Source organism: Mesocricetus auratus, unplaced genomic scaffold, assembly GCF_017639785.1.
Source record: "Mesocricetus auratus isolate SY011 unplaced genomic scaffold, BCM_Maur_2.0 Super-Scaffold_100691, whole genome shotgun sequence".
NCBI lineage: Eukaryota > Metazoa > Chordata > Mammalia > Rodentia > Cricetidae > Mesocricetus > Mesocricetus auratus.
The window spans coordinates 1,440,920-1,461,919 of NW_024429267.1; the positions used below are offsets into that span (position 1 = coordinate 1,440,920).

Genomic DNA, 21,000 nt, shown 5'->3' on the forward strand with positions numbered 1-21,000 from the left:
TGTGGAAGAATTACAACTCCGCTTTTCCACTGCTCTGAAGTCTTGTGGGCCGGCTCCATGGTACCTTCAGACCACCCCCAAGGAGACTGGGGGTTTCTGCCTGTATAGAACCAGCTGTTCTTCTTGCCCCTGTTGTAGAGGATGCTCCTTGCTGAGACACAGAAGAGCATTGTGGCCATCTCTGAGTAGCTGCCACCTTTTGTCACAAGTTTGTGTCTGCTATGGATTTACCTGTGGATATTTGTCTGCCCCACGCCTCTGACACTGTGTTCCAACTAGCTGGGCCTCCAAGGGTGCATCGGCCACCTTTGGATAAGACTGTCTGCTGACTTATTTCCCTACCTCTCTGCTGCTAGCCGTCTCTAACATTTCTCTTCCTCACCCGGAACGTGGGTAGAGGGATGTGCCAGGACTGTTGGGGGTGCTACATGGATAATGGGATGGCCATGTCTTCCGGAAACTGCCACGTTGCTCAGAGACGACGGTGATGATTATACCCATTTGCTAAGGTTGCTTGCACCCATCTCTGCTTTTCTGTGGAATACTGTGCGTCCTGCACAGCCCAAGGATGAGCTTCACTTTGACGTCCATTTTGTAGGAGAGGTCAGATGCCTTGTCCAGGGACTCACCGCTGGTAGATGGAGCTGGAAATCCACCTGCAGCTGCTCTGCCTGGCTCCAGGGTCTGAGTTCTCCAAACTGAGAAAGGAAATCTCCTCTGACCAGAAGAGTGAGAAGGCAGTCTGTTTTGACTGGGCAGAGTGGAGTGGGAGAAGAGGCCTTACTGGGAAGGGCGAGAGTATATTTTTCAAAACCTGCACATAGTTTTGCATGTCTGCGGCCAGTGACACCCCATTTGTCTCTTTAAGGCATCTTGTTTTACTAGTTCTGCACTATGCACTCTGGATTAAGTACCCAAGTCCTTGCTTTCTGGGGTTTTACTAAGTAATTATCGCCAGTAGAATTGAAGGACTTCCCAGCAAGGGGTTTAAACCCAACAGGGCCCCAGTGAAGAATCTTTGTAATGGTATCTAGATAAAGCTGTGTGGTCCAGCCATGCCGTGGAATACTGTATAGTCATTCAAAAGGAAAGTTAATTTTTTTCTCTTCAGAACACTTTAAATCGGGACATATAACAGCATGGTCAGCAAGAGCTCATTTGTGGAGAATCACACGGAAAATTGTGAATCTGAAAAATCTGGGTTCCAGACAGACTGACAGTGGCTCGTGAGGATGGGATGAACAGGGAACTTAAAAAGAACAAAACTTTTAAATCTTAAAGGAAATGTTTTTTTTTTTTACAATGAGCATGTGTTATTTTGTGAAGATGTTAAAAGTTCATTTTCTTTAAAAGGGAAGGTGGGGGAGCTGTGTTTAGCTCTCGTGAGAGTTCAGTGTTAGACTTGAAGGTCTGCCTGGCACACTATGATTCTGCTCCCTTTGCTTAGGTCTGCTGTGACACTGGCAGACCTAGAGTCACATCACTTTTAAGGCCAGTGGCCACCAAACGCTTGCACAGGTGCCTAGCAAGCAGTGGGGTCATCACAGGTCCTCTGTGGTTCAGGGCACTGACGGTGGGTAACAATTCTACAGACAGAGCTAAGACATGGAGCCTCTGGGGCCAGAAGTGTAAGGCTGCCACAGCAGGCTTGACTTAGTGGTCGAGGGAGGTCAGCAGTCTGGGGGGATCCTGGAAGCGTTTAATCATTGACCAGATACCTGTAGGGATTCCCCAGGTCCTGTTGACTTTGAGAGCTGCTGTTTCACGGGTACAAGCTCCCTCAGCCCATGGTGATGCCTTGGCTTATTACATCATTGCTGTATATCTCCCTCATCTCTTCCCTCGTGCTTTGAAGTTCTTTGGAATACTCTGTAGATGGTGTTAGTGGTTGACAGATAAGAGTTCAGATTCCATTTAGGAGTGGGGACTCCGGCTGTCAGCTCCAGTGCTCCTTGATCAGTTTATGTTCTGTAAAAATGGGCACTCCCCTTCCTCCACTGGGTGACTGTCTGAATTACAGGATCCTTTTGGATAGTGCCCAGGGATTTTATATGCACATACAAGTGGCCTTGGAGTAGTCAAGAAGAAAGATGTGTGCGTGGGTGGGGACAAGCATACCCAAAGGCCCAGCCAGTTCCAAGAAATATTTCCATCCCTGAGAAATATTCAATACCATATAACCTGTCCCACAATGCCAGTGGTTCTTGGCATAGTCTTATGAATAAGGGAGCATTCCATCTTGGCTGCAGGGGGAACATGGAAGCCTCTTGAGCTGGGAGCTTGGGGTTGGGGACGAAATGAGATGAGGAGCCTCGATGCTGGCAGTGGGAAGAGGTGTCAGGCAGCAGAGCCCTGGATTACGTGTGGGGAGGAACAGGAGCATGGCTGTTACTGTGGGGCAGGGAGTACTCAGCTTGTTAGAACAGCGGGAGAGCCCTGTGAGAACCCCATGCGAGTGTGGAAGTGCCAGTGACTGCCATTGAAGCCCACTGAGCAGTGGCTGCGTGCCCAACCCCCATTCCCTTATGTAGTCCCCTGCAGTAGGTGCTGCCCCCTTGTGCAGATGAGAAACTTGAGCCTCAGGGAGTTGATTCCCTCCCCCAGTAAGTGCCAGAACAGGGACATGGCTCCTGACCCATCTGGTTTCAAGGGCTCTGCTCTCCCTCCCCGCTTCTGTGGCTCTGTGTTCTCTCTACCCTGATGGCCGAGGACATCAGCTTTCATTTCACCTGTCCTGGTACTTCTCTGCTCTGGTCTACCCTGTCCCCACTCTGCAAGCCTTGGGCTTCTTTGGATCATGGAGGCTTTGCCCAGGTTCCAGCTTTGGGTGGGAGGAGCTGGCTGCTGATGTTAAAGGCATGTATGCATGAGCTATGAGCTTAAAAATGGATTCCTCTCAATTGAAAGGAAGCCCTAGTGACCGTGTGGGTTTTAAATGCATGCATTATTTATCTTGGGCTTGGAAACAGGCATGGGAAACTGTCCTGAAACTGGAGCTGGGGGATGACACTGGGAGACATAAATCTTCTGCGTTGCAGTCCATTAACAGATTTTGTTCAGCAAGATGAGCATGTGGGCTAAGGGGGCAAGTGGGAGGGGTGTTTCCTTATCAGTGGAGGAGCGAGGGGGAGGGGCAGAGGTGGCTCATCCTCTGCCCTGTCTGACCTATCATCGCTTACCACCAACTTCATTGCAGCAGCAGCAACTCCAGGCACAGCACCTCTCCCATGCCACGCATGGTCCCCCGGTCCAGCTGCCACCCCACCCGTCAGGCCTCCAACCTCCTGGGATCCCCCCAGTGACAGGAAGCAGCTCCGGGCTGCTGGCACTCGGTGCCCTGGGCAGCCAAGCCCACTTGGCAGTGAAGGATGAGAAGAACCACCATGAACTGGATCACAGAGGTGTGGCTTTGGGGTGGGCTGGTGTGGGCAGGGTGGGCTGGAAGACAGACTGTGAGTGGACATGGCAAGTACTGTCACCTAGAGTCTGGAGTTAGCTAACACTTGGATTCATCCGTTGAGCGCTTAGACCCAGTGACCTGCCCTGGAAGCAGTCTATTTATCTAGACTAGCCCCCATCCTCCCAGTAGCATCCTCCCAATAGGGCCAGCCCACCATGTCCTTCAGGGTGCTTTGGTGGTTGGATGAGGGCCTTTTTAAGAGCCTGAGTTGGGGCCCCATCGTAGCCTTTTGTTGCTACCCCCTTCCTCTAGTCAGGTTCCTAGCGGTGGAGAAGTTCACAGTACTCAAGCACTGCTTGGGGTGTTGCTCGGTTGGTAGGGTACTCACCCAGCACGCCTGAGCCCTGGGTTCATTCCTTGGCACCATACAAATGGGGGTAGAAGGGCATGGCTGTAAGCCCAGTACTAGGGGATGGAGGCAGGATGCAAAAGCTTGTGGTAATTCTCAACTGCACAGTGAGTTCAAGGTCAGCCCTAGGTATTTGAGACTGTCTCAGACTAGTTAGTGGGCCATCTTTAAGTACTGGTCTCACCGGTACTCAGCTGGAGACTAGAAAGCTGAGGAATCAGAACTCCTTTCCGGCTCCTCCTGAAGACCCAGGCAATAGCACTATTAGGGATCAGGAGGACATCAGAGTTAAAAAGGACCTGCTGCTCCCCCCCCCCCCCCATGCCGCCCCTTAATAAAGTTACCAGCTTGTATGTGTGTTTGGCTTTTAGATATTTACTGGGCAACATGGCCAATTTCTTCCCAGCTCCCAGGGACTTTGGGGGAGGAGTCACCATCCTAGCCGTAGTCCATGCTGTATCCTAGGAACCAGAGACCAACTGTTAATATGCCTTCTTGGCAGAGGAGGAGAGGACCCTGGGAGCTGCTGCTTAGCTGGACTGGTGTAACCAGAGGCCTAAGTGACTGGGGCTTTTTGGCAACGACTTGGAGAATGGTGTTAAGAAAACAGCAGTAAAAGTTACTCCGAAATTCCATTGAATTTTTTTTTTTTTCTTAAAGCAATAACCTTCCCAGTTCTAGAAAGTGCAGTGACAAACAAACCAAGGTTCCTCTGACACATCAAGGAGAAGAGGACTCATGGGCCTCCCAGGCCACGCTGGGGACTGGTGGGAGGGGACCAGTGCATTGGGATACTCAATTTCCAAGCTGAGAACTGTCACCCAGGGACCTAGTGTCAGCCTAGCCAGTGAGAGGTGGGTCTAGTAAATACAAAAGTTAGCTGAGTTGAAGGTGACCTTCTACCTTTTTTTCCCTCCCTTTTCCTTGGGGGTCCTGACCCTCCTCCTGTCCTGACCTTCCTGCCCACAGAGAGAGAGTCCAGTGCGGTAAGTGTGGGTGCTCTGAATGTTGGTGTGGGCGGGTACGGGAGGAGGGTGGACCTGCCTGGGGGCTTGTTCCTAGAACTACAGGCCTGGCAAGTAGCCTGTGCTGCCCACAGCTAACCCCGGAGTTTCCAGTTCTGCTCTGTGGGTGGAAGATGGGGGGGGGGTTATTGTTTGTTTATGTGTGCCCAAAGCTGGAAGGCCAGGCTTCAGGGCTGATGTGCCGGTGACAGTGTCTCCATTACAGATCTAGTGCTAGGGGTAGGAGTTGCTGTCCTCTTGAAAGTGACCTTCCATTAAGGAAGCCCATCATCTCTAGGTGGAAGGCTCTTGCCTGAGCCATTCTAACTCCCCTTACAGAAGTAGCCAGCTGAAGCCCTTAGCCCTTAGCCTTGCATCTTTTATGGGACTTGTTGGAGTCATTGGGCTGAGTCCAGGACTCTAAACCCTGGTGTGTCTCCTGGGCCACGGTTCATCACCGCTATAGGTTGGATGCTTGCTCCCAGCATTATCCTGAGTCTCCTTCCTTCAAATGCCAGAGGTTTCTCCCTTCTCTGCACTTTCACTCTGTTTAAGAAAGTGCTAGCAGGCAGGCATTAAGGCCAGGCCGCCTGCGTGTCTGCCAGCTCAGAGATTTGCTGTAAATCTTTCTGATCACACTGAGGCTCTGAGGTTCTGTTTCAAGTGAATAAGCCCTCTGAATAAGCGCAGTGGAGTCTGGATAAAAAAAATCCTCCAGCGATTAGCAAAGCTATTTTATTCCTCATCGCCATGCTCGGATCCGGGACCATCTAATCTGCTAGGATGGCTTTGGGTTATTACCTCATGTTAAGTAGGACTTGGAATGTCAGACCGTTAACTAGCTATCCAGGCAGCAGCCTCCTCAGGAAGCTCCCTTGCCCTGACCTGCCTTCCTTTCCCATCCCTCCCTCCGCACAGGCGGTTTTCAAACCTCCGGGTCGGCTGTCTCCTCCTGCCCTGCCTATGTATTCAGAAATCCAGGTCTCCCCCTTGGGCTCAGGAATGACTAGGCACAGAAGAAAGGAATGATTAAAGCTGAAAATCCATTTGGATTGCTTTGGTGTTGATCCTTAAACTGGCATTTTTCTTTTGGAGAGGCAGTTTGCCTACATAAAAGGCTAGAAGAGGAGTGTGCCCATCAGAGTCCTGTCTGCTCTCCCCACCCCCAGTTCAGTCTCAGCTTTATGAGATGCGGGGTGATGTCTTGACCTGAGCCTCAGTTTCCTTATGCATACCATGGGAGCTACCCTGCTCAGACAGGCTTTGATAGAAAGACCTCTTACGGAAGGACTCATTTCTTGGTCAGCACTGGCCTTCTCCAGGAAGTGGGTAGTTGAAAGCCGACACCCTCCTCTTCATACCTGTTCGCTTTTGGCCTTGTGCCCCTGTTGAAAGCTTTCTGCTACAAACCCAGAGAGACCCCAAGTGCCCAGCCCTTTGCCCCATAGTGCTCCCTGGCATTTGATCTGGGCAGACTCAACACAGGGACTGGAGAGTGAACTGGGGTGAATCCCATGCCATCCTAGGGCTGGGCAGCTCAGAATGGGGAGGGCGAGGACTGTGGGAGCTGTGTCCTTGAGGCCACAGTGTTGGATGGTGGAGATTGAAATAATCAGCCTTAGGAAAACAGGTTGTCAACAGCAGAGGCCTCCAGCAGGAAGGACAAGGCTGTGTCAGAGAGAGGAGGGGGCCGGGTGGACAGGCTGGAAGCTGTCCCAGAGGGGTTAGTCTGGAGTCCAATTAGAGGTAGCTTCATTCATATTTCCTTGCCTAGCTGAAGCAATAAAAAATACTTAGTTTTTTGGCTGCCTGCCAACCAGAGGCGGGCTGGATCGATGCCGCTAAATGCCTGACATGACTCTCCGGTAGCGGCGAGGGTTTTCAGCCTGACTGCATGAGAAGAAAGAGTTCCCTGTTCTCGCACTAGGTCGCAAGGAGAAACACGAGCAGCCACCCTGTCCCCTCCCTCTCTCCATCACCCGCCCGCGCAGGGGCAGCCAGCCTGAGGGGCTGGAAGCATTTCTGCTTAGCACAGGGTGGCCGCCACCATCGGAGGAAATGAAATGAAATGACGGTGATTTTTTTTTTCTGCCTGTGCTTGCAGCAACTAATTGAATTGCGGCTGTGCGCGCATCGCCGCCGCTCGCCCGGCTGCGGGGAAGGTTGAGCTGCAGTTCCATTATAACCTCCATTTTTTTTCTTCAAGGCTTGATAACTCTGCCATTTTAATTTGCTTCAGGCAGAAACTTGGCAGGGAAGGGCTGCCCAGAAAACCAAAAGGAAATTAAGTTCTGCGGCTGGCTCCCTCCCGCACCATTTCCCCAAACCCATCCACCTGCTGGCCACCCCGTTCCCTCCAGTGAACCCTGTCCCAGGGCCAGCATTGGCCTGTAGTGAAACGGGGAAGGAAGTGAAGGATCACCCTGCTTGCCTTCAGTGCCCTGCTTTGTGAGCAGATCTCGCTCTGTGTTCCCACATGACTCAACCATGCATCTTAGCCTGTGTCTATCTGTGTGTAGACTTGTGGCCACTCTCTTCCCTAGACCTCGCAGGGAGGGCAGAGATGGTCTTATTCATTCCATCACTCCTGACATCAGTGTCAGTCTTAAGCATGGGCAGGTGTATCAGTTGCTTATTGCTGTGGTAAAATAACTGGATTGAGGAAGGACTATGTATTTGGCTCATGGTTTGAGAGGGTACAGTCCCTCGTGGCTACAAGAGCAGCTTGTGGCTGGGGTAGGGGTGTGGGGGTGTGGGGCGACTGCTTACGTCATGGCTACAGTGAGGAAGAAGCTGGGGTGGATCAGAGCTTGCCTATAGTCCTCTATGGCTTTGTGTCTGCCAGCCAGACTCTGCATCCAGAAGGTTCCAAGACCTCACCAAACAGTGCCATCAGTTGGGACCTTGTGTTCTAACACAGTGGCCTGTGGGGCGCGTTTCACATTCAAGCCATGCTGGGGTACTGGTGGAGGCATACACTGAATTCTGAGGGGACACCAGGCCTTCAGGGTTTGCATACATCCCTTGCCAAAGGCTCCCGCGCTGTGTGCACAGCCTCAGGACACCCCATTCCCAACCCTCCCTGCTACACATCTGTCTCAGATTTTCTTCTTTCTTGGGCCTGTCATCCCTAGGGATTCTTCTCCTCCCTCATTCTGTAGCAGAAGAAGAGAACTCTCATTGCTCCGCCCAACATGAAACCCTGCATGTCCCCCGGGCTGCCTTCTGCTGGAGACCATAGCTTGGTCTGCAACCACACAGGGCCCCTGCTGTCTTACTTGGGACAGTGGTCCCTTCCCTGAGGGAGTCCTATCTTTTCAGGGGAAAGTGACCCCACGACAGGCTTTGTGTCTTCATGAGTCTGGTTTCTCCTCAGTTTGTGAGGGGCTTGGAGTTGCTCTTTGACACTCAGGGCTTTGTCAGCAGCCCAGTCACTGCCTTTTACTCTGTCCCTGCTGAACTTACACTGAAGTTCCGTGCATGTCCGCCTGTGGCTCAGGCCTTAAAAGACTCCTCTTTGAGTAAATTGAGTGACAGGTGCCCCTTGCCCTCATGGGACTTGGCCTCAGACCAGGAAACAGCCCACTTACTGTAGGGTTCACTATTGGATAAACAGTTTTCAGAAACTGAGGATAGTTTAGGGAAGCTCCCAGGGGCCCACGGTGCCCTGGGACTATCACGGGTGGACCGGATCTGCAGACACAGAGTGTCTGTCTGCCCACTTCCTTCTTTTGGCCCTCTGTCATCTGCTCTTGTTGAGTCAGAGGCTGTGTGCAATATTCCATTCACCATGGAGTTTTGACCCCAAGGTCCTCTTCTTCCAGAACAATTCAGTATCACCCTCAGAAAGCCTCCGGGCCAGTGAGAAGCACCGGGGGTCTGCTGACTACAGCATGGAAGCCAAGAAGCGGAAGGCAGAGGAGAAAGACAGCCTGAGCCGATATGTATGTAGGACTTGGCAAGTGGCATCGTTGAATAGGGCTGGGTGCTGGGCTGTGGCCCCAACTCTGGTGTTGGGTTCTAAGCCTGAGACACCGGTGCTGGTACAGGTGGGCCAGAGGGAGGCTCGTACCCGTCCTGTGGTCAGGGGAGGCATTGGGAGAGAAATGGATAGGTGAATTGTCCCAGTCTTCTTGGGGGCTGGGGAGAGCTGAACACTCTATTCTAGACAGTTCTCTGCTGCACCCATGCTCAAAGAGTGCCCTGCTGTACCTGAGTGTGAGCCGCACAGTCCTCACAGTCCATCCCAGGCATTTAGCCACCAAGAAACAGCTGGTGACAACCTGATATGACCCTTGGCCTTTGAAATCCTAGTGGGAGTATGGCTATGTGTCCCCTACTACCAGACCCAAACGGGTGAGATCTGAGACTAGAGGGGCTTGTAGCAAGCCCTCTTAGGCCCTCCTGGCTGCCCTGCGGCTCTGAACATGTTACACAAAGCTCAGCTGCACTGTGAAATGAATCTCACCGCCTGCCCCAGAGTGATGGGAATACAGCGATGAGACTTGCCTTCTGAATGACTGCAGCCAGAATACCAGCTGGGGAGTAGGGTCCGCCTTCAGAAAGCTCAGGACTGGGCCAGTGAGGCTGCTTACCCCAGAGCCCAGAGGCTGAGCTACAACGCACCCAGGAGGGCCCAGAAGCAGAGGCAGCGTGGATTTCAGGGTTTAGCTGGGGAAGGTGGTGGGGTGCAAGGTGGCTTGAGCAGATCAGGAGGGATGTGGGCTCCTACTGACTGGTTGGTTTCTCTTTTGCTTGTAGGACAGTGATGGTGACAAGAGTGACGACCTGGTGGTGGACGTCTCCAATGAGGTAAGGGTAGGCCCCGTTGTAGGGAGTCCCCGCATGGGGTGTTTGGGACAAATTCTCTGTAGGTGGAGGGTTCAGGCTCTAAGCTGTTAAGAGATAACTGCCTACCACCCAAGTCCTGTGCCAGGGCAGGGACACCCACCTGCATTTTCAGAACTCTATAACACTTATGTTTTCAGGACCCAGCAACACCACGGGTGAGCCCAGCACACTCCCCTCCTGAAAATGGGCTGGACAAAACCCGAGGCCTGAAGAAAGATGCCCCTACCAGCCCGGCCTCGGTGGCTTCTTCCAGTAGCACACCCTCCTCCAAGACCAAAGACCTTGGTCATGTATGTGGGGTCTGCCTTGGCACCTTACGGGGGGGTGGGAGATGGGAGATGTGCAGAGTCTAGAGCTCAAGCTGTGCCACTTGCAGGGTGGGTGGGAGGGAGTTGGGGTGTGGAAAGAACGTGGCCGTTGGGATTGGCTGCATTTAAGTCATTAACCCATACTGCCTGAGCCTCTCACTACTGAATGTATCAGAGCCTTGGTTTCTGCCTCTTTAAATTAGAACCTTCATCACAATCCCTGCCAAGTAGGGACTTCTGTTCATCCCATGCTTGGCTTCGTGTGGGACCAGGGCTAGGCATTTTGCCCAGCTCTTGGGAGAAAGGAATCCTCATGGCGTCTCTTGGTCTCTGTCTTCCCTTCTCAGAACGACAAATCTTCCACACCTGGGCTCAAATCCAATACACCAACGCCAAGGAATGATGCCCCAACTCCAGGCACCAGCACGACCCCGGGGCTCCGGTCAATGCCGGGCAAACCTCCAGGCATGGACCCGATAGGTATAATGGGTAGGCACCATGGGCCCGGGGCGATCTGGTGGGGGGGAGGGAGGGTAGTCCCTGGCCAAGCTGGAGCCAAACAGATGATGGTCAAGAGCATGGGAGTGTGTTCAAGCTGGGGCTTCACAGGTCTGCCTGGCGATCTTCAACATCAGGCTTAAGGAAATGGAAGCCTGGCCCTTTGACATTGGTATATCAGGGTTTATGAGGATCTGTGACATTGGTACATCACAGTCTGGAAAAAGAGTGTCTGACAGGTCATTACACTAGACATGTGTCCACTTCTGTTAACGGTTTTGTGAGGCCCTGAGTAAGCCCTCTTGTCTGGGCCTCATGTGCTGTCCTCTGGAAAGAACTGAGCCTATCCTTGAGCTCTGAAATCAAGAATCCAGGTTCATTGTAGGCTGCTGCAGAATGGAGGACCCCAGCTATGTCCAGCAGAAGGGTGAGCCCACTCTCTCTGATGCCCACTCCCCACTGATGCCCACCTCCTTATTCACCTCCTCATAGCCTCGGCCCTGCGCACACCCATCTCCCTCACCAGCTCCTATGCAGCACCCTTTGCCATGATGAGCCACCACGAGATGAATGGCTCCCTCACCAGTCCAAGCGCCTATGCCGGCCTCCACAACATCCCACCCCAGATGAGTGCCGCCGCCGCCGCTGCAGCTGCCGCCTATGGCCGATCGCCAATGGTGAGCTTTGGAGCTGTACGTAGACCTTTTGGCTCCTTTTGGCGGGGTTGGGTGGGGGAGCATTGGGCAGGGAGTGGGAGCTAACAGGGTTGGTATGGTACATGTCCTTGCATGCTGAAAGGGACCCCTGGGTATTTTTTAGGTAGGGTTTCTATTGCTGCCATGAAATACCACGGCATAAAGCAGCTTGGGGTGGAAAGGGTTCATTTCCCTCACTGCTCCATATAACCGTTCATCAGCAAAGCAGTGAGGGCAGGAAGTCAAGCGGGACAGGAAGCTGGAGGCAGGAGCTGATGCAGAGGTCACAGAGGGTTCTGCTGGCTGACTTGCTTCCATGGCTTAGCTCAGCCTGCTTTCTTATAGAACCCAGGACCACCAGCCCAGGGATAGCACCACCCACAATGGGCTGGGCCCTCCCCCATCAGTCACTGATTAGGAAAAGGCCTTATAGCTAGATCTTATGGAGACATATTCTCAGTTGAGGTTCCTTCTTTTCCAATAACTCTTAACTTGTGTCAGGTTGACCTGAAACTAGCCAGCACAGGTGTGGACAGTTGGCGCTGCTCTGGGGAGAGAAGACATTTACTTATTGGGTGGCAGGCCTCAGATTCACTGCCACCTGCCTATTGGTCTCAAATGACTAAAGAGAGTTCTTGGACTACCCTTTATAGTCTGAGGCCAGGGCTTATACCCTGAAAGGGGATAAGTGTCCCAATAAGAGCTTAGTGACATCTGGCCAGGTAGCAGGCGTTTGGGAGGTGGGGCTGGTGGTGACAGTGTGGACAAACAGGATTAAAGTTGGCAGAGAGGACTCGCTTTTTCAGGACAGTTTTTCTCTACACTTCCTGTACACTCAGGAAGGAGAGAAACGGAGCAGAGAGAGCACTGCTTCAGAGATGGGCTTATATTGCCACCCTGTGTGTTCCTGTCCTGGCAGAGCGCATGCCCTTCCCAGCATCTGCCTTCTCTGACATGGGCTCTGCTCAGCAATGCTGCCACCTGGTTTTGGAGAAGTCACAGGGTGCAGCAGGCCCAGATGATTGTGATCATGGGGACATGGGCAATGTGTGGTGGCAAACTGACACAGAGCCGCTGTCCTTTCTTCACAGGTTGGCTTTGATCCTCATCCCCCTATGCGGGCCACAGGCTTGCCCTCAAGTCTCGCTTCCATTCCTGGAGGGAAACCGTAAGTGCTTGGTTTATTCTTGCATGCTTCATGGGGTAGACAAGGATAATACCCTCCTCCATCCCCTGAGCACAGGGTCTTGCTGGATGCAATATCCTAGGCCCAAGGAAATCAGTCCCAGAAACCCCCTCCTCCAGGGAAACTGAGGGATGCAGAGGTCTGCTTCTTTGGCTCTGGGAGGGTCAGAGTGCCTGTAAGCAGAGCATGGATCCATTTGGGCCCTGGAGACTCCTTCAGGTTCTACTTGCTGTAAAGACCCCAGATCCTTCCTGCCTCTAGTCCCCCTGATCTTCTGTAGAGCACATTACCCTGCTCTCTGCCCCTGTGGGCTATTGAGAGCCATGTGTACCACATAGAAACTTGCCCTGTATTTTAAGAGATCTCATGTCACCATGGCTATTGAGAAGGCACCCACAGTAGTAACATGGGCAGAACAAAGTGGACCCCTGTGGCTTTTTGTTGGCCTTTAGAGGGCCAGGAAGGTTCCCATCCCCTAGTATCTCTTTCTTTCTCCCCCCCCCCCACACGCATGCACGCACGCGAAAGGACATTCCATAGCAGGGATGTATAATTGAAATAAAATTCAAGGTTGGAATATTAAGTAGGTCCTCACCTAATGGAGCCATCCCAGTACCAAGGAGCTCCTGGATTTAAGGCATTTAGGAGAGAGGGGCTTGGAATAGGACAGAAAATACATTGACTTGGGAGGGGCTTCAGGGACTGCCTAGGGTGGATGGCGGGAGTGACCCACCTCCTTCTTGCAGGGCATACTCCTTCCATGTGAGCGCTGATGGGCAGATGCAGCCTGTGCCCTTCCCCCATGATGCACTAGCAGGCCCCGGAATTCCCAGGCATGCCCGGCAGATCAACACACTCAGCCACGGGGAGGTGGTATGTGCTGTGACCATCAGCAACCCCACACGGCACGTCTACACAGGTGGCAAGGGCTGTGTGAAGATATGGGACATCAGCCAGCCAGGCAGCAAGAGTCCCATCTCCCAGCTGGACTGCCTGGTGAGAGTCCAGGGCCGTGGGCATCTTCTGTAGCATGGAGGAGGCAAAGGGGAGCAGGGCAGACTCAGCCACGGGGGAAAACACTAGGCCTACTGCCAGGCTCAGCTCTGGGTTAGCTGAACAGCTTTGGGTAATCTGGCTCTAGCTGGGACATCTGTAAGTAGAGATGGCAATAAGACTCTTAGGCTCAAGATTTTAGAGAAAGGCATGAGAAATTGAAAGGGGATAGATTTGAGGATGGAGTACTGTCAGGAGCTTAGATACCTCGTAGGATGCTAAGTTACCTAATGTGGTGTTCTTGTCCACGAGAAAGCAAGTGGGTAGCACTTAACCCTGTTCTTCTCGTTCCAGAACAGGGATAACTACATCCGCTCATGCAAGCTTCTCCCTGATGGGCGCACGCTCATTGTGGGTGGTGAGGCCAGCACGCTCACCATCTGGGACCTGGCCTCGCCCACACCCCGCATCAAGGCTGAGCTGACATCCTCAGCCCCAGCCTGTTATGCCCTGGCCATCAGTCCTGATGCCAAAGTGTGTTTCTCCTGCTGCAGTGATGGGAACATTGCAGTGTGGGACCTGCACAACCAGACCCTGGTCAGGTGAGGCTGGCAAGGGAGCAGCTAGGGGTGTTTATACTCACCCAGCCCATGTGGCGCTTTTGGAGGTGCGAGGGGTGATCAGGTGCAGAGGCAAAGGGCAGCTGATGGGGAGGACTCCTTGAGGCGCTTTTGAGAAGGTGGGGGTGGGGTGAGGCAGAGCCTGGAGCAGTTCTGGGAAAGCAGCTTGAGTACAGACAGCAGAGGGTGGGAGAAAGAGCAAGCAGCATTGCTTAGTGCTGAGACCTGGGTGGGGCAGAGCTGCTCAGTTTTGTGTCCTGCCTCCGAGACAACGTGTGCTGCTTGCTTGGGTTCTGTGTGAACTGGGCTTGGTGCAGTGTCTTGAGTCATACCATCCTGTGCAATGGTGGACAGCAATGTCTGCCCACAGTCACTTCCCAGTGTTACCTATGAGACCCTTGGGGGCATGTTGTGGGCTATTGCCTTATAGACTATGTAGCTTTAGGAGGGTAGTTAAAAACTGACTATGCAGAGACTAGATTGAGGAGTGTGTACCAAAGGCGGGGCTTGCTACCCTAAACATCATACAGATCCTGTAGGATCTTCCTGCCTTCCTCTCTGTTGCCTTCTCTAGAGCAAAGTGGGCTCACCAAGGGGCCCACCTGGACACATATGGAATCGAGGGCTTACCCCCTTTCCCAGGGGACCTATCCTCGGTAGCACCCCTGAATGGAGTGGGAGGGGGCCTGGTCTCTAGCTCTGTTTCATGTTGTTCAAGGGTTCCAGGAATACAATCCAGCTCTTTGCACCTCCAGTCTCCAGGTTGGCTGCAGAGCTGACCTACTGCTTGGGGATGATTAGTAATCAGGGCCTTCCTGGGGCTCACCCTCCTTCCTTGCTTGGCCTTCATAGGCAGTTCCAGGGCCACACAGATGGGGCCAGCTGTATAGACATCTCTCATGATGGCACTAAGCTGTGGACTGGGGGCCTGGACAACACCGTGCGCTCCTGGGACCTGCGTGAGGGACGGCAGCTACAGCAACATGATTTTACCTCCCAGGTGTGTAGCCCAAGCACTATGCTCCCTCCTCTCTCAGGCCCCAGCACCTTTCAGGGGACAGAGGGACCACACAGAGTCCTGATTGCCAAGGGACCAGCGTGAGCCATCTGGGAAGGTTGGGAGGAGCAGTAATGTCCATCCTTGGAGATGGACACATTTGACTCATCGTAGTTCCACGGCTTGTTCTCTGTGTTCCTCGGTTTGCTTACAGTTCCCTTCCACCTCTGGAGTGAGCACCTGACTGAAGGCCCTAAAAGCCTTGACCATGACCTTTGCTATTTCTTGCTGTTAGACTTACTTTGTTATTTTAGCATTCAGTATCTTAATGCGGAGTGTGGTAGTTGCCAGTTTCTTAAGGAGTGAGGGCAGCCTGCAGAGTCATTTTAAGTGGAGCCCCCTCCCCTGCCCTCAGAGCCAGCTTCCTCAGTGGGGGTACAAAAGACTTCCTCTCCCAGGAGGGCAGCACACAACTGGTTACTGGGCTTGGTAAGTGTTGGAGATGGAGAGAGGAGAGGATACACTGAACTGTCTGTTCCGGTAGATCTTCTCCCTGGGCTATTGCCCCACTGGGGAGTGGCTGGCCGTGGGCATGGAGAGCAGCAATGTGGAGGTCCTGCACCACACCAAACCCGACAAGTACCAGCTGCACCTGCATGAGAGCTGTGTGCTGTCCCTCAAGTTTGCCTACTGTGGTAAGCCCTGGGGTCCCAGCCCGGCATGGGAGCCAGTATGGGCAGCCTGGTCTGCTAAAGGGTGGGGACAGAGTGGGATCCACAGTCTTTGAGTGAGCAGAGCCCATGTCCCTCTACTGTCAGGGCCCCAGACACTTCTGAACTGGATCTTCTCTGAAGGTTATGGCCATAGCTTCTATGTAGCTGTAAACACTTGGTGCCAACTCTTAGTCCCAGAGAAACTGTCAGGGAAGAGCATGTGGCTTTGGGAGATGTTAAGAGCCACGTCCAGGAGCCCAATTGCAGGGGAGTGCTCCTTGACAGCTGATGCTCCATGCTGTTGGCTTTTGCTGTTTCTGATGCTCTCTGTCACCTTGGGGAGGACCCACTGACCGGGTGGCTTCGGTGGGCATCTTTTAGGGAGAAGCACTCAGCTCGGTTAACCGAATCCTACTGTGTTGTTCTGGCTCCTCCTGGCTCTCCCCCTGCACAGCAGAGAAAGGCATCCTTTAGGTGTCTGTGAGCCTCTCTCGTAACTGCTTTTCAGGAGTGGAGAACAGCATAGGACTAAGCCCTGGTTCAGCATCTCCATGATTGGCAGGCACATCTGGGGTAGGTTTTGCTACATTCTGCATCAAGCCACAGTCTAAGGATTCCTTTGTCTCTGCTTGCAGGCAAGTGGTTTGTGAGCACTGGGAAAGACAACCTTCTCAATGCCTGGAGGACGCCCTATGGAGCCAGCATCTTCCAGGTATATCCCTTCTGATCTTCTCCACTCCTGAGTTAGCATGTGACCACAGTGATGGGGGAGGGTGGCAGGAGGCAGGACCGGGCAGCTCTGGAGCTAGGAGCAGACCTGGCTCAGCCCTGCCTAGCCCCTACTAGATGGAGGACCCCAGAGGGGAGGATGTGGGGACTAGAGTGAGACATTCTCCCTGTTGTGATCCCTGAGGGTAAGAGCATCTATGAAGGGACTCAGTCACACGGCACCTGGAGAGTAGAATAACGTGAGCATGGCTGGCTCTGGGCAGCTGGGGCCACCCAACCATCAGTATGAAGAGACATTAGCATGGACATGCATTTTTACAGGTTTTAAAGGTCCAGAGCCCCCTCCATCTCACACACACAAAGCCCTCCACAGTATAACTCAGAATCACTGGCTCTCGTTTTTTCTTAGTCACTCTTGCTCTTAAAACACACACAATCACAGCAAACCACTTATGGCTTCCTGCTTAAATGTCTGGTCCCATGTGCCACACATGTCACTTGGAAGGCTTCTAGTTATGTTGAGGGAGGTTTCTGGTTATGTTGGTACCAGTCTTTCTGGCTGGCCCAGCTGAGAGTCACCCCTTGATGCTGCTGTGGCTCTGAAACACTCCTTCTCATCAGTAAACCTGGCAGAGATGCTCATGCTCTGTGTCCTGTTTTCATCCTTAAACCTTCTGCCAACCTTCAGGCCTTCCTACTAAAGCCAGGGGAGAGGCAGATGGGAGCGGACTCTGCAAGCCCTAGAGGAGGCGGGGCTCTCCCTAGCCTGAACTGGAGAGTGGGAGGTGATTTCGATCAGAGCCCTGGAGTGCTGGGGAGTACCCAGAGTGAATTCCTGTCTGTTTTCTCCCCATACTAAATGTCTTCCTATTTCTCCATGTCTTCCTCCTCCAGTCTAAAGAATCCTCATCTGTCTTGAGCTGTGACATTTCAGCAGATGACAAATATATTGTAACAGGCTCTGGTGACAAGAAGGCCACAGTTTACGAGGTCATCTACTGAACAAGGACTCTAACAGGCCTGTCAAACTCTGGGAGACACCCACGCGGCCCTGACAGGGAGGCGCTGGCCAGGCCCCCGAGGACGGCAGAGGAATGGGGGAGCAGCATTGTGGGGCTGCACTCCGGAAGGTGGAGAGGACGCACGCCCCTTCGTGGATTGATGTGTCTGACAGACTTGACGGGCTTTTTCTTCTCCCCCTTACCAGTGCTGGCAGATACTTCAAGTAGATTTATCTGGAGGCTTCTGCTTCCGTTTCCCCTCCACGGACATCCTCATGAGTCTGTCTCTTTCTCCCCTTTCTTACCTGTCCCCTCCCTACTCTGGGGTGGGGACACTGGAGTAGACCACATTGTTGTTCTGGGGAGGGGTGCCTCGTTCTGATTGTGCAGTGCACGAGGTTTATGAACAATGTAAATAAGAGACTGTGGTTGCTGACCGGCCAGTGAGGGAGGAGGCCCCTTCCCAACAATGCTCGCCGTGTACTTTGCCTGCTGTATTTGTAATCCACTCACGGTGGTGGCTTTCTTTCTTTCTTGTTTTTTTTTTATTTTATTTTTTAACAGATGTTTCTGTGTGGGAAGGTAGGCAGGAAGAGAAAGTGGGGGGAGTGAACTAAGAAGCTCCCTAGGGGTAGGCAAACCAGCTTGGCCCACTGGGAATGAAGTATACCTCCACGGGTTTCACCACCGGCCACGGCATGTACAGATGGAGTGCTAGGCAGATGGACAGACAAACAGATGGGCAGTGTGGGATGGGCAAGCCTGGGCTATCATCCACAGGAACAGCGAGGATTTCCTGTGGATTCCTCTGCTCCACCTGCCGCCTCTTGCCTTGCTCTCCTGTTCCCTATCCATCTCTCTTTCCGTCCCCATGGGCCCCGTCTCTGTCTTTGGTGCACACTCAATCATTGTGAAGAGGAATGGAAGTTCAAGGGAACTAACTCCCTCTCTGACTCCTCCAGCGCAGCCTAGAAAGGATTCCATATGGCAGGGGGTGGGGGGAGAGGACACAGCGACTCAGCTCAGGGAGCTACCAGAGAAAAACAGCAACTGGTGTGGGTGCTTTTTTTTTTTTAATTTGAATAAAAAGAATTAGAAGTGATATCCTTTCATAAGATGCCTTCTCCCCTTTCCTGCTCTCAGACCTCTCTGCTCCCCAAATGGGTGAAACGGGAATCCCCAGGGCCGTGAGTCTAAGGAGATGGGTTCTCTTCCCATTCCTGGGCAGGGCTGGAGGCTGGGGGCCACAGCCTGATGCACTGTGGTAACTTGCAGCTGTCATAGGCTGGGGCAGATGAACTGTCATCTGCAGGTATCACCCCTTGGGTACCAATGTTTGTGGTATTAGGTTTGTTTTGTTTTGGTCTCCTGTTGTTTTATTAAGGAAAAGCTAAAGACCGTGTGAGCCCTGCTAGGGGACTCCATGGATGTAGCATCTGGAAGAGAGTTTTTATATTGCATTTTTATGGATTATTTTATAATGAGGGACTTGGTGTAGGAAGAAAGGAGAGCGCCTGTGAAATCTGCCCATCTCCAGTGCTCCAGCTGAGTGGCTGCCCCCAACAGGATGTATGTTGGGACATGGAAAAGCCATGGCACCCTGCACCTTCTTGAGAGAGGTGTGCGTCATGCCTGTCTGGAGTCTGTCCATCTGCCTCTGGGTTTCAGATGGTCACTGGCCATCACTTAAGGCTCTAGCCAGAAGGGAGGGTTAAGGTGGAAGAGAGTTATTCCTGAAGAAAAAAAGAAAATTGAAAAGTCATTGTAATGAGCTGTTTTTATATTTTTAAAAGTTACTATTTAAAAAGGTTGGTTTGATTGTTGTGTTTTAATTACCTTTTCCCTCCAGTATGTCAGTCATGCCTGGGGAAGTGGGGGCCATGACTGGTCCTGGTGCATTCTGGAACCTGGGCTGCATCTCATCACACAGCTCTATACCCATGCTACCTCAAAGCCTTGCATCCCTCCATCCACCCCCTAAAAGACTGTACAGGGCTATTGGGCTTTCCATAATCTTGAGGCTACATCACTGTCTGGGTCTAAGCACCAGGCAGTAAACCAGGAACCACTGACTGAAATGGGCCTCGAGGGGCAGACAGGCCATGGAGTAGCACCAGCCTCATGCATGGCTGTCCATGGGAAGCTATTTGGGAAAAATCATTAAGAAATTTCAAGTGAAATACAAGAGTGCCATGACCTTCAGGATCCCGAAAACCTTTTTTCTTCAATGTAAATGTGACAGGAGACATTTTCAGTCTCAGGGGTCACAGTCGTGCTTTTTAAATGTTGAGCAAGGCCAGGTGAGTGACCCTGGGAAGGCTGGGAAAGCAGAGGAGATGGAGATTAATCCTCTGGTCTTCATACACCCATTACTGAAATAAGCCTCTCGTAGGACCCAGGATTTTAATGTCTCTGCTTGTTACTGTGTCAGACTCACTGAATCACACCAACAATTGCCTGCTAGCCCTTCATGCAAAGAGAATAAGCAATTAAGTGAGGGTCTCAGAATGACGCAGTCTTTGTGGAGAGAGAACAGCTGTCCACTTGCGTCATTTTGCTGAATAGGGGGCTGACTGCAGGGAGGAGGAACTCCACCTGATGCTGTAGGCCATGACCCTCACCAATAGCCCCTCCAGACCACCTTCTCCTTCCACCTAGGATATACCTAGGAGCAGGTAGCAGCTTCTAGCTGGTTGGAGTTGGGGCTTGTGAGCCTTGGGGGTAGGGAAGAGCATACAAGCCCTACTAAGTGACAGATGAGCCTTGCAAGAACAGAAGGCCACTGTTAGCACCCATTTCTGGAAAGGCCCTTCAGCCCAGATATCTGGATCTGGTCAAGGCTCCAAGGAGAGAAGCCAGATTCGCACAAACTCACAAAGTCTGTCCCACCTCAGTGCTCACCAGCTTCCTCAGGCCTCCCCTTCCCCACCCTCTGCCAGGAACACTGGCTTTAGAAGTCAATGTTGACATGATGATTCCAGTGCAGCAAAAGGGCTACTGAATGTTCCTCCTGATGTGCCCCAAATCACCTCAGCCTCTGCCCCCTAAATAGGATGGAGGGTAGCAGAGGCCTTGATACCATTTTTGTAGGCTTTTTAAGAAGTCACTCCCTATTAGTTTGCTCTTATAAAAAAAATCTAGGCTCTTTTTTTTTTTTTTTCACGAGACAGGGTTTCTCTGTATTGTTTTTTTTGGAGGCTGTCAGTCCAGCCTAGCCTCGAACTCAGTGATCCGCCTGCCTCTGCCTCCCGAGTGCTGGGATTAAAGGTGTGCGCCACTACTGCCCGGCAAAATCTAGGCTCTTGGCATTCAGTGTTTGCAGTGTTTGCTCTTCTTGTTGCCGGTGGGTCTCTGCAGCTAGGTCTAGCTACCCAGGCCAGACCTCAGATGAACAGCATGCGGCAGCCCCTTAGAGTAGTTTTTCAAGTTCAGAGCTTGGGTGGTGGTAAGAAAGGATGTCTGGAGTTCTATCCCTTCCTAAACCTTTGTCCCCACTGGGGTATGTACAAGTGTCCAGGTCATTTGTGATGGCACCTGACTAGACAACTCTTTCCAGACTCTCAGCACAACACCCCCTCTGCCATTTTTGCCTACCA

At 52.4% G+C, this 21,000-nt stretch overlaps 1 protein-coding gene across 12 annotated transcripts in view; it reads left to right on the forward strand.

Annotated features, from left to right (window-relative positions):
* Tle3 (TLE family member 3, transcriptional corepressor) overlaps window positions 1-19,211 on the forward strand; it is a 45,405-nt gene extending 26,194 nt beyond the window's left edge. For 2 of the 12 annotated variants that reach the window (XM_005075585.4, XM_005075586.4), the window contains exons 7-20: window positions 3,197-3,401; window positions 4,779-4,795; window positions 8,638-8,757; window positions 9,575-9,625; window positions 9,802-9,954; window positions 10,320-10,461; window positions 10,963-11,162; window positions 12,257-12,333; window positions 13,098-13,347; window positions 13,699-13,946; window positions 14,817-14,964; window positions 15,506-15,656; window positions 16,310-16,386; window positions 17,298-19,211. In XM_005075585.4, coding sequence (XP_005075642.1) covers window positions 3,197-3,401; window positions 4,779-4,795; window positions 8,638-8,757; window positions 9,575-9,625; window positions 9,802-9,954; window positions 10,320-10,461; window positions 10,963-11,162; window positions 12,257-12,333; window positions 13,098-13,347; window positions 13,699-13,946; window positions 14,817-14,964; window positions 15,506-15,656; window positions 16,310-16,386; window positions 17,298-17,405 — 1,947 coding nt within the window. In that variant the 3' untranslated portion in view covers window positions 17,406-19,211. The remainder of the gene's footprint in view (window positions 1-3,196; window positions 3,402-4,778; window positions 4,796-8,637; window positions 8,758-9,574; window positions 9,626-9,801; window positions 9,955-10,319; window positions 10,462-10,962; window positions 11,163-12,256; window positions 12,334-13,097; window positions 13,348-13,698; window positions 13,947-14,816; window positions 14,965-15,505; window positions 15,657-16,309; window positions 16,387-17,297) is intronic. The other 10 variants (XM_013117432.3, XM_005075588.4, XM_013117430.3 and 7 more) reach the window with 6 other exon arrangements.
* The last annotated feature ends 1,789 nt before the right edge of the window (window positions 19,212-21,000 follow it).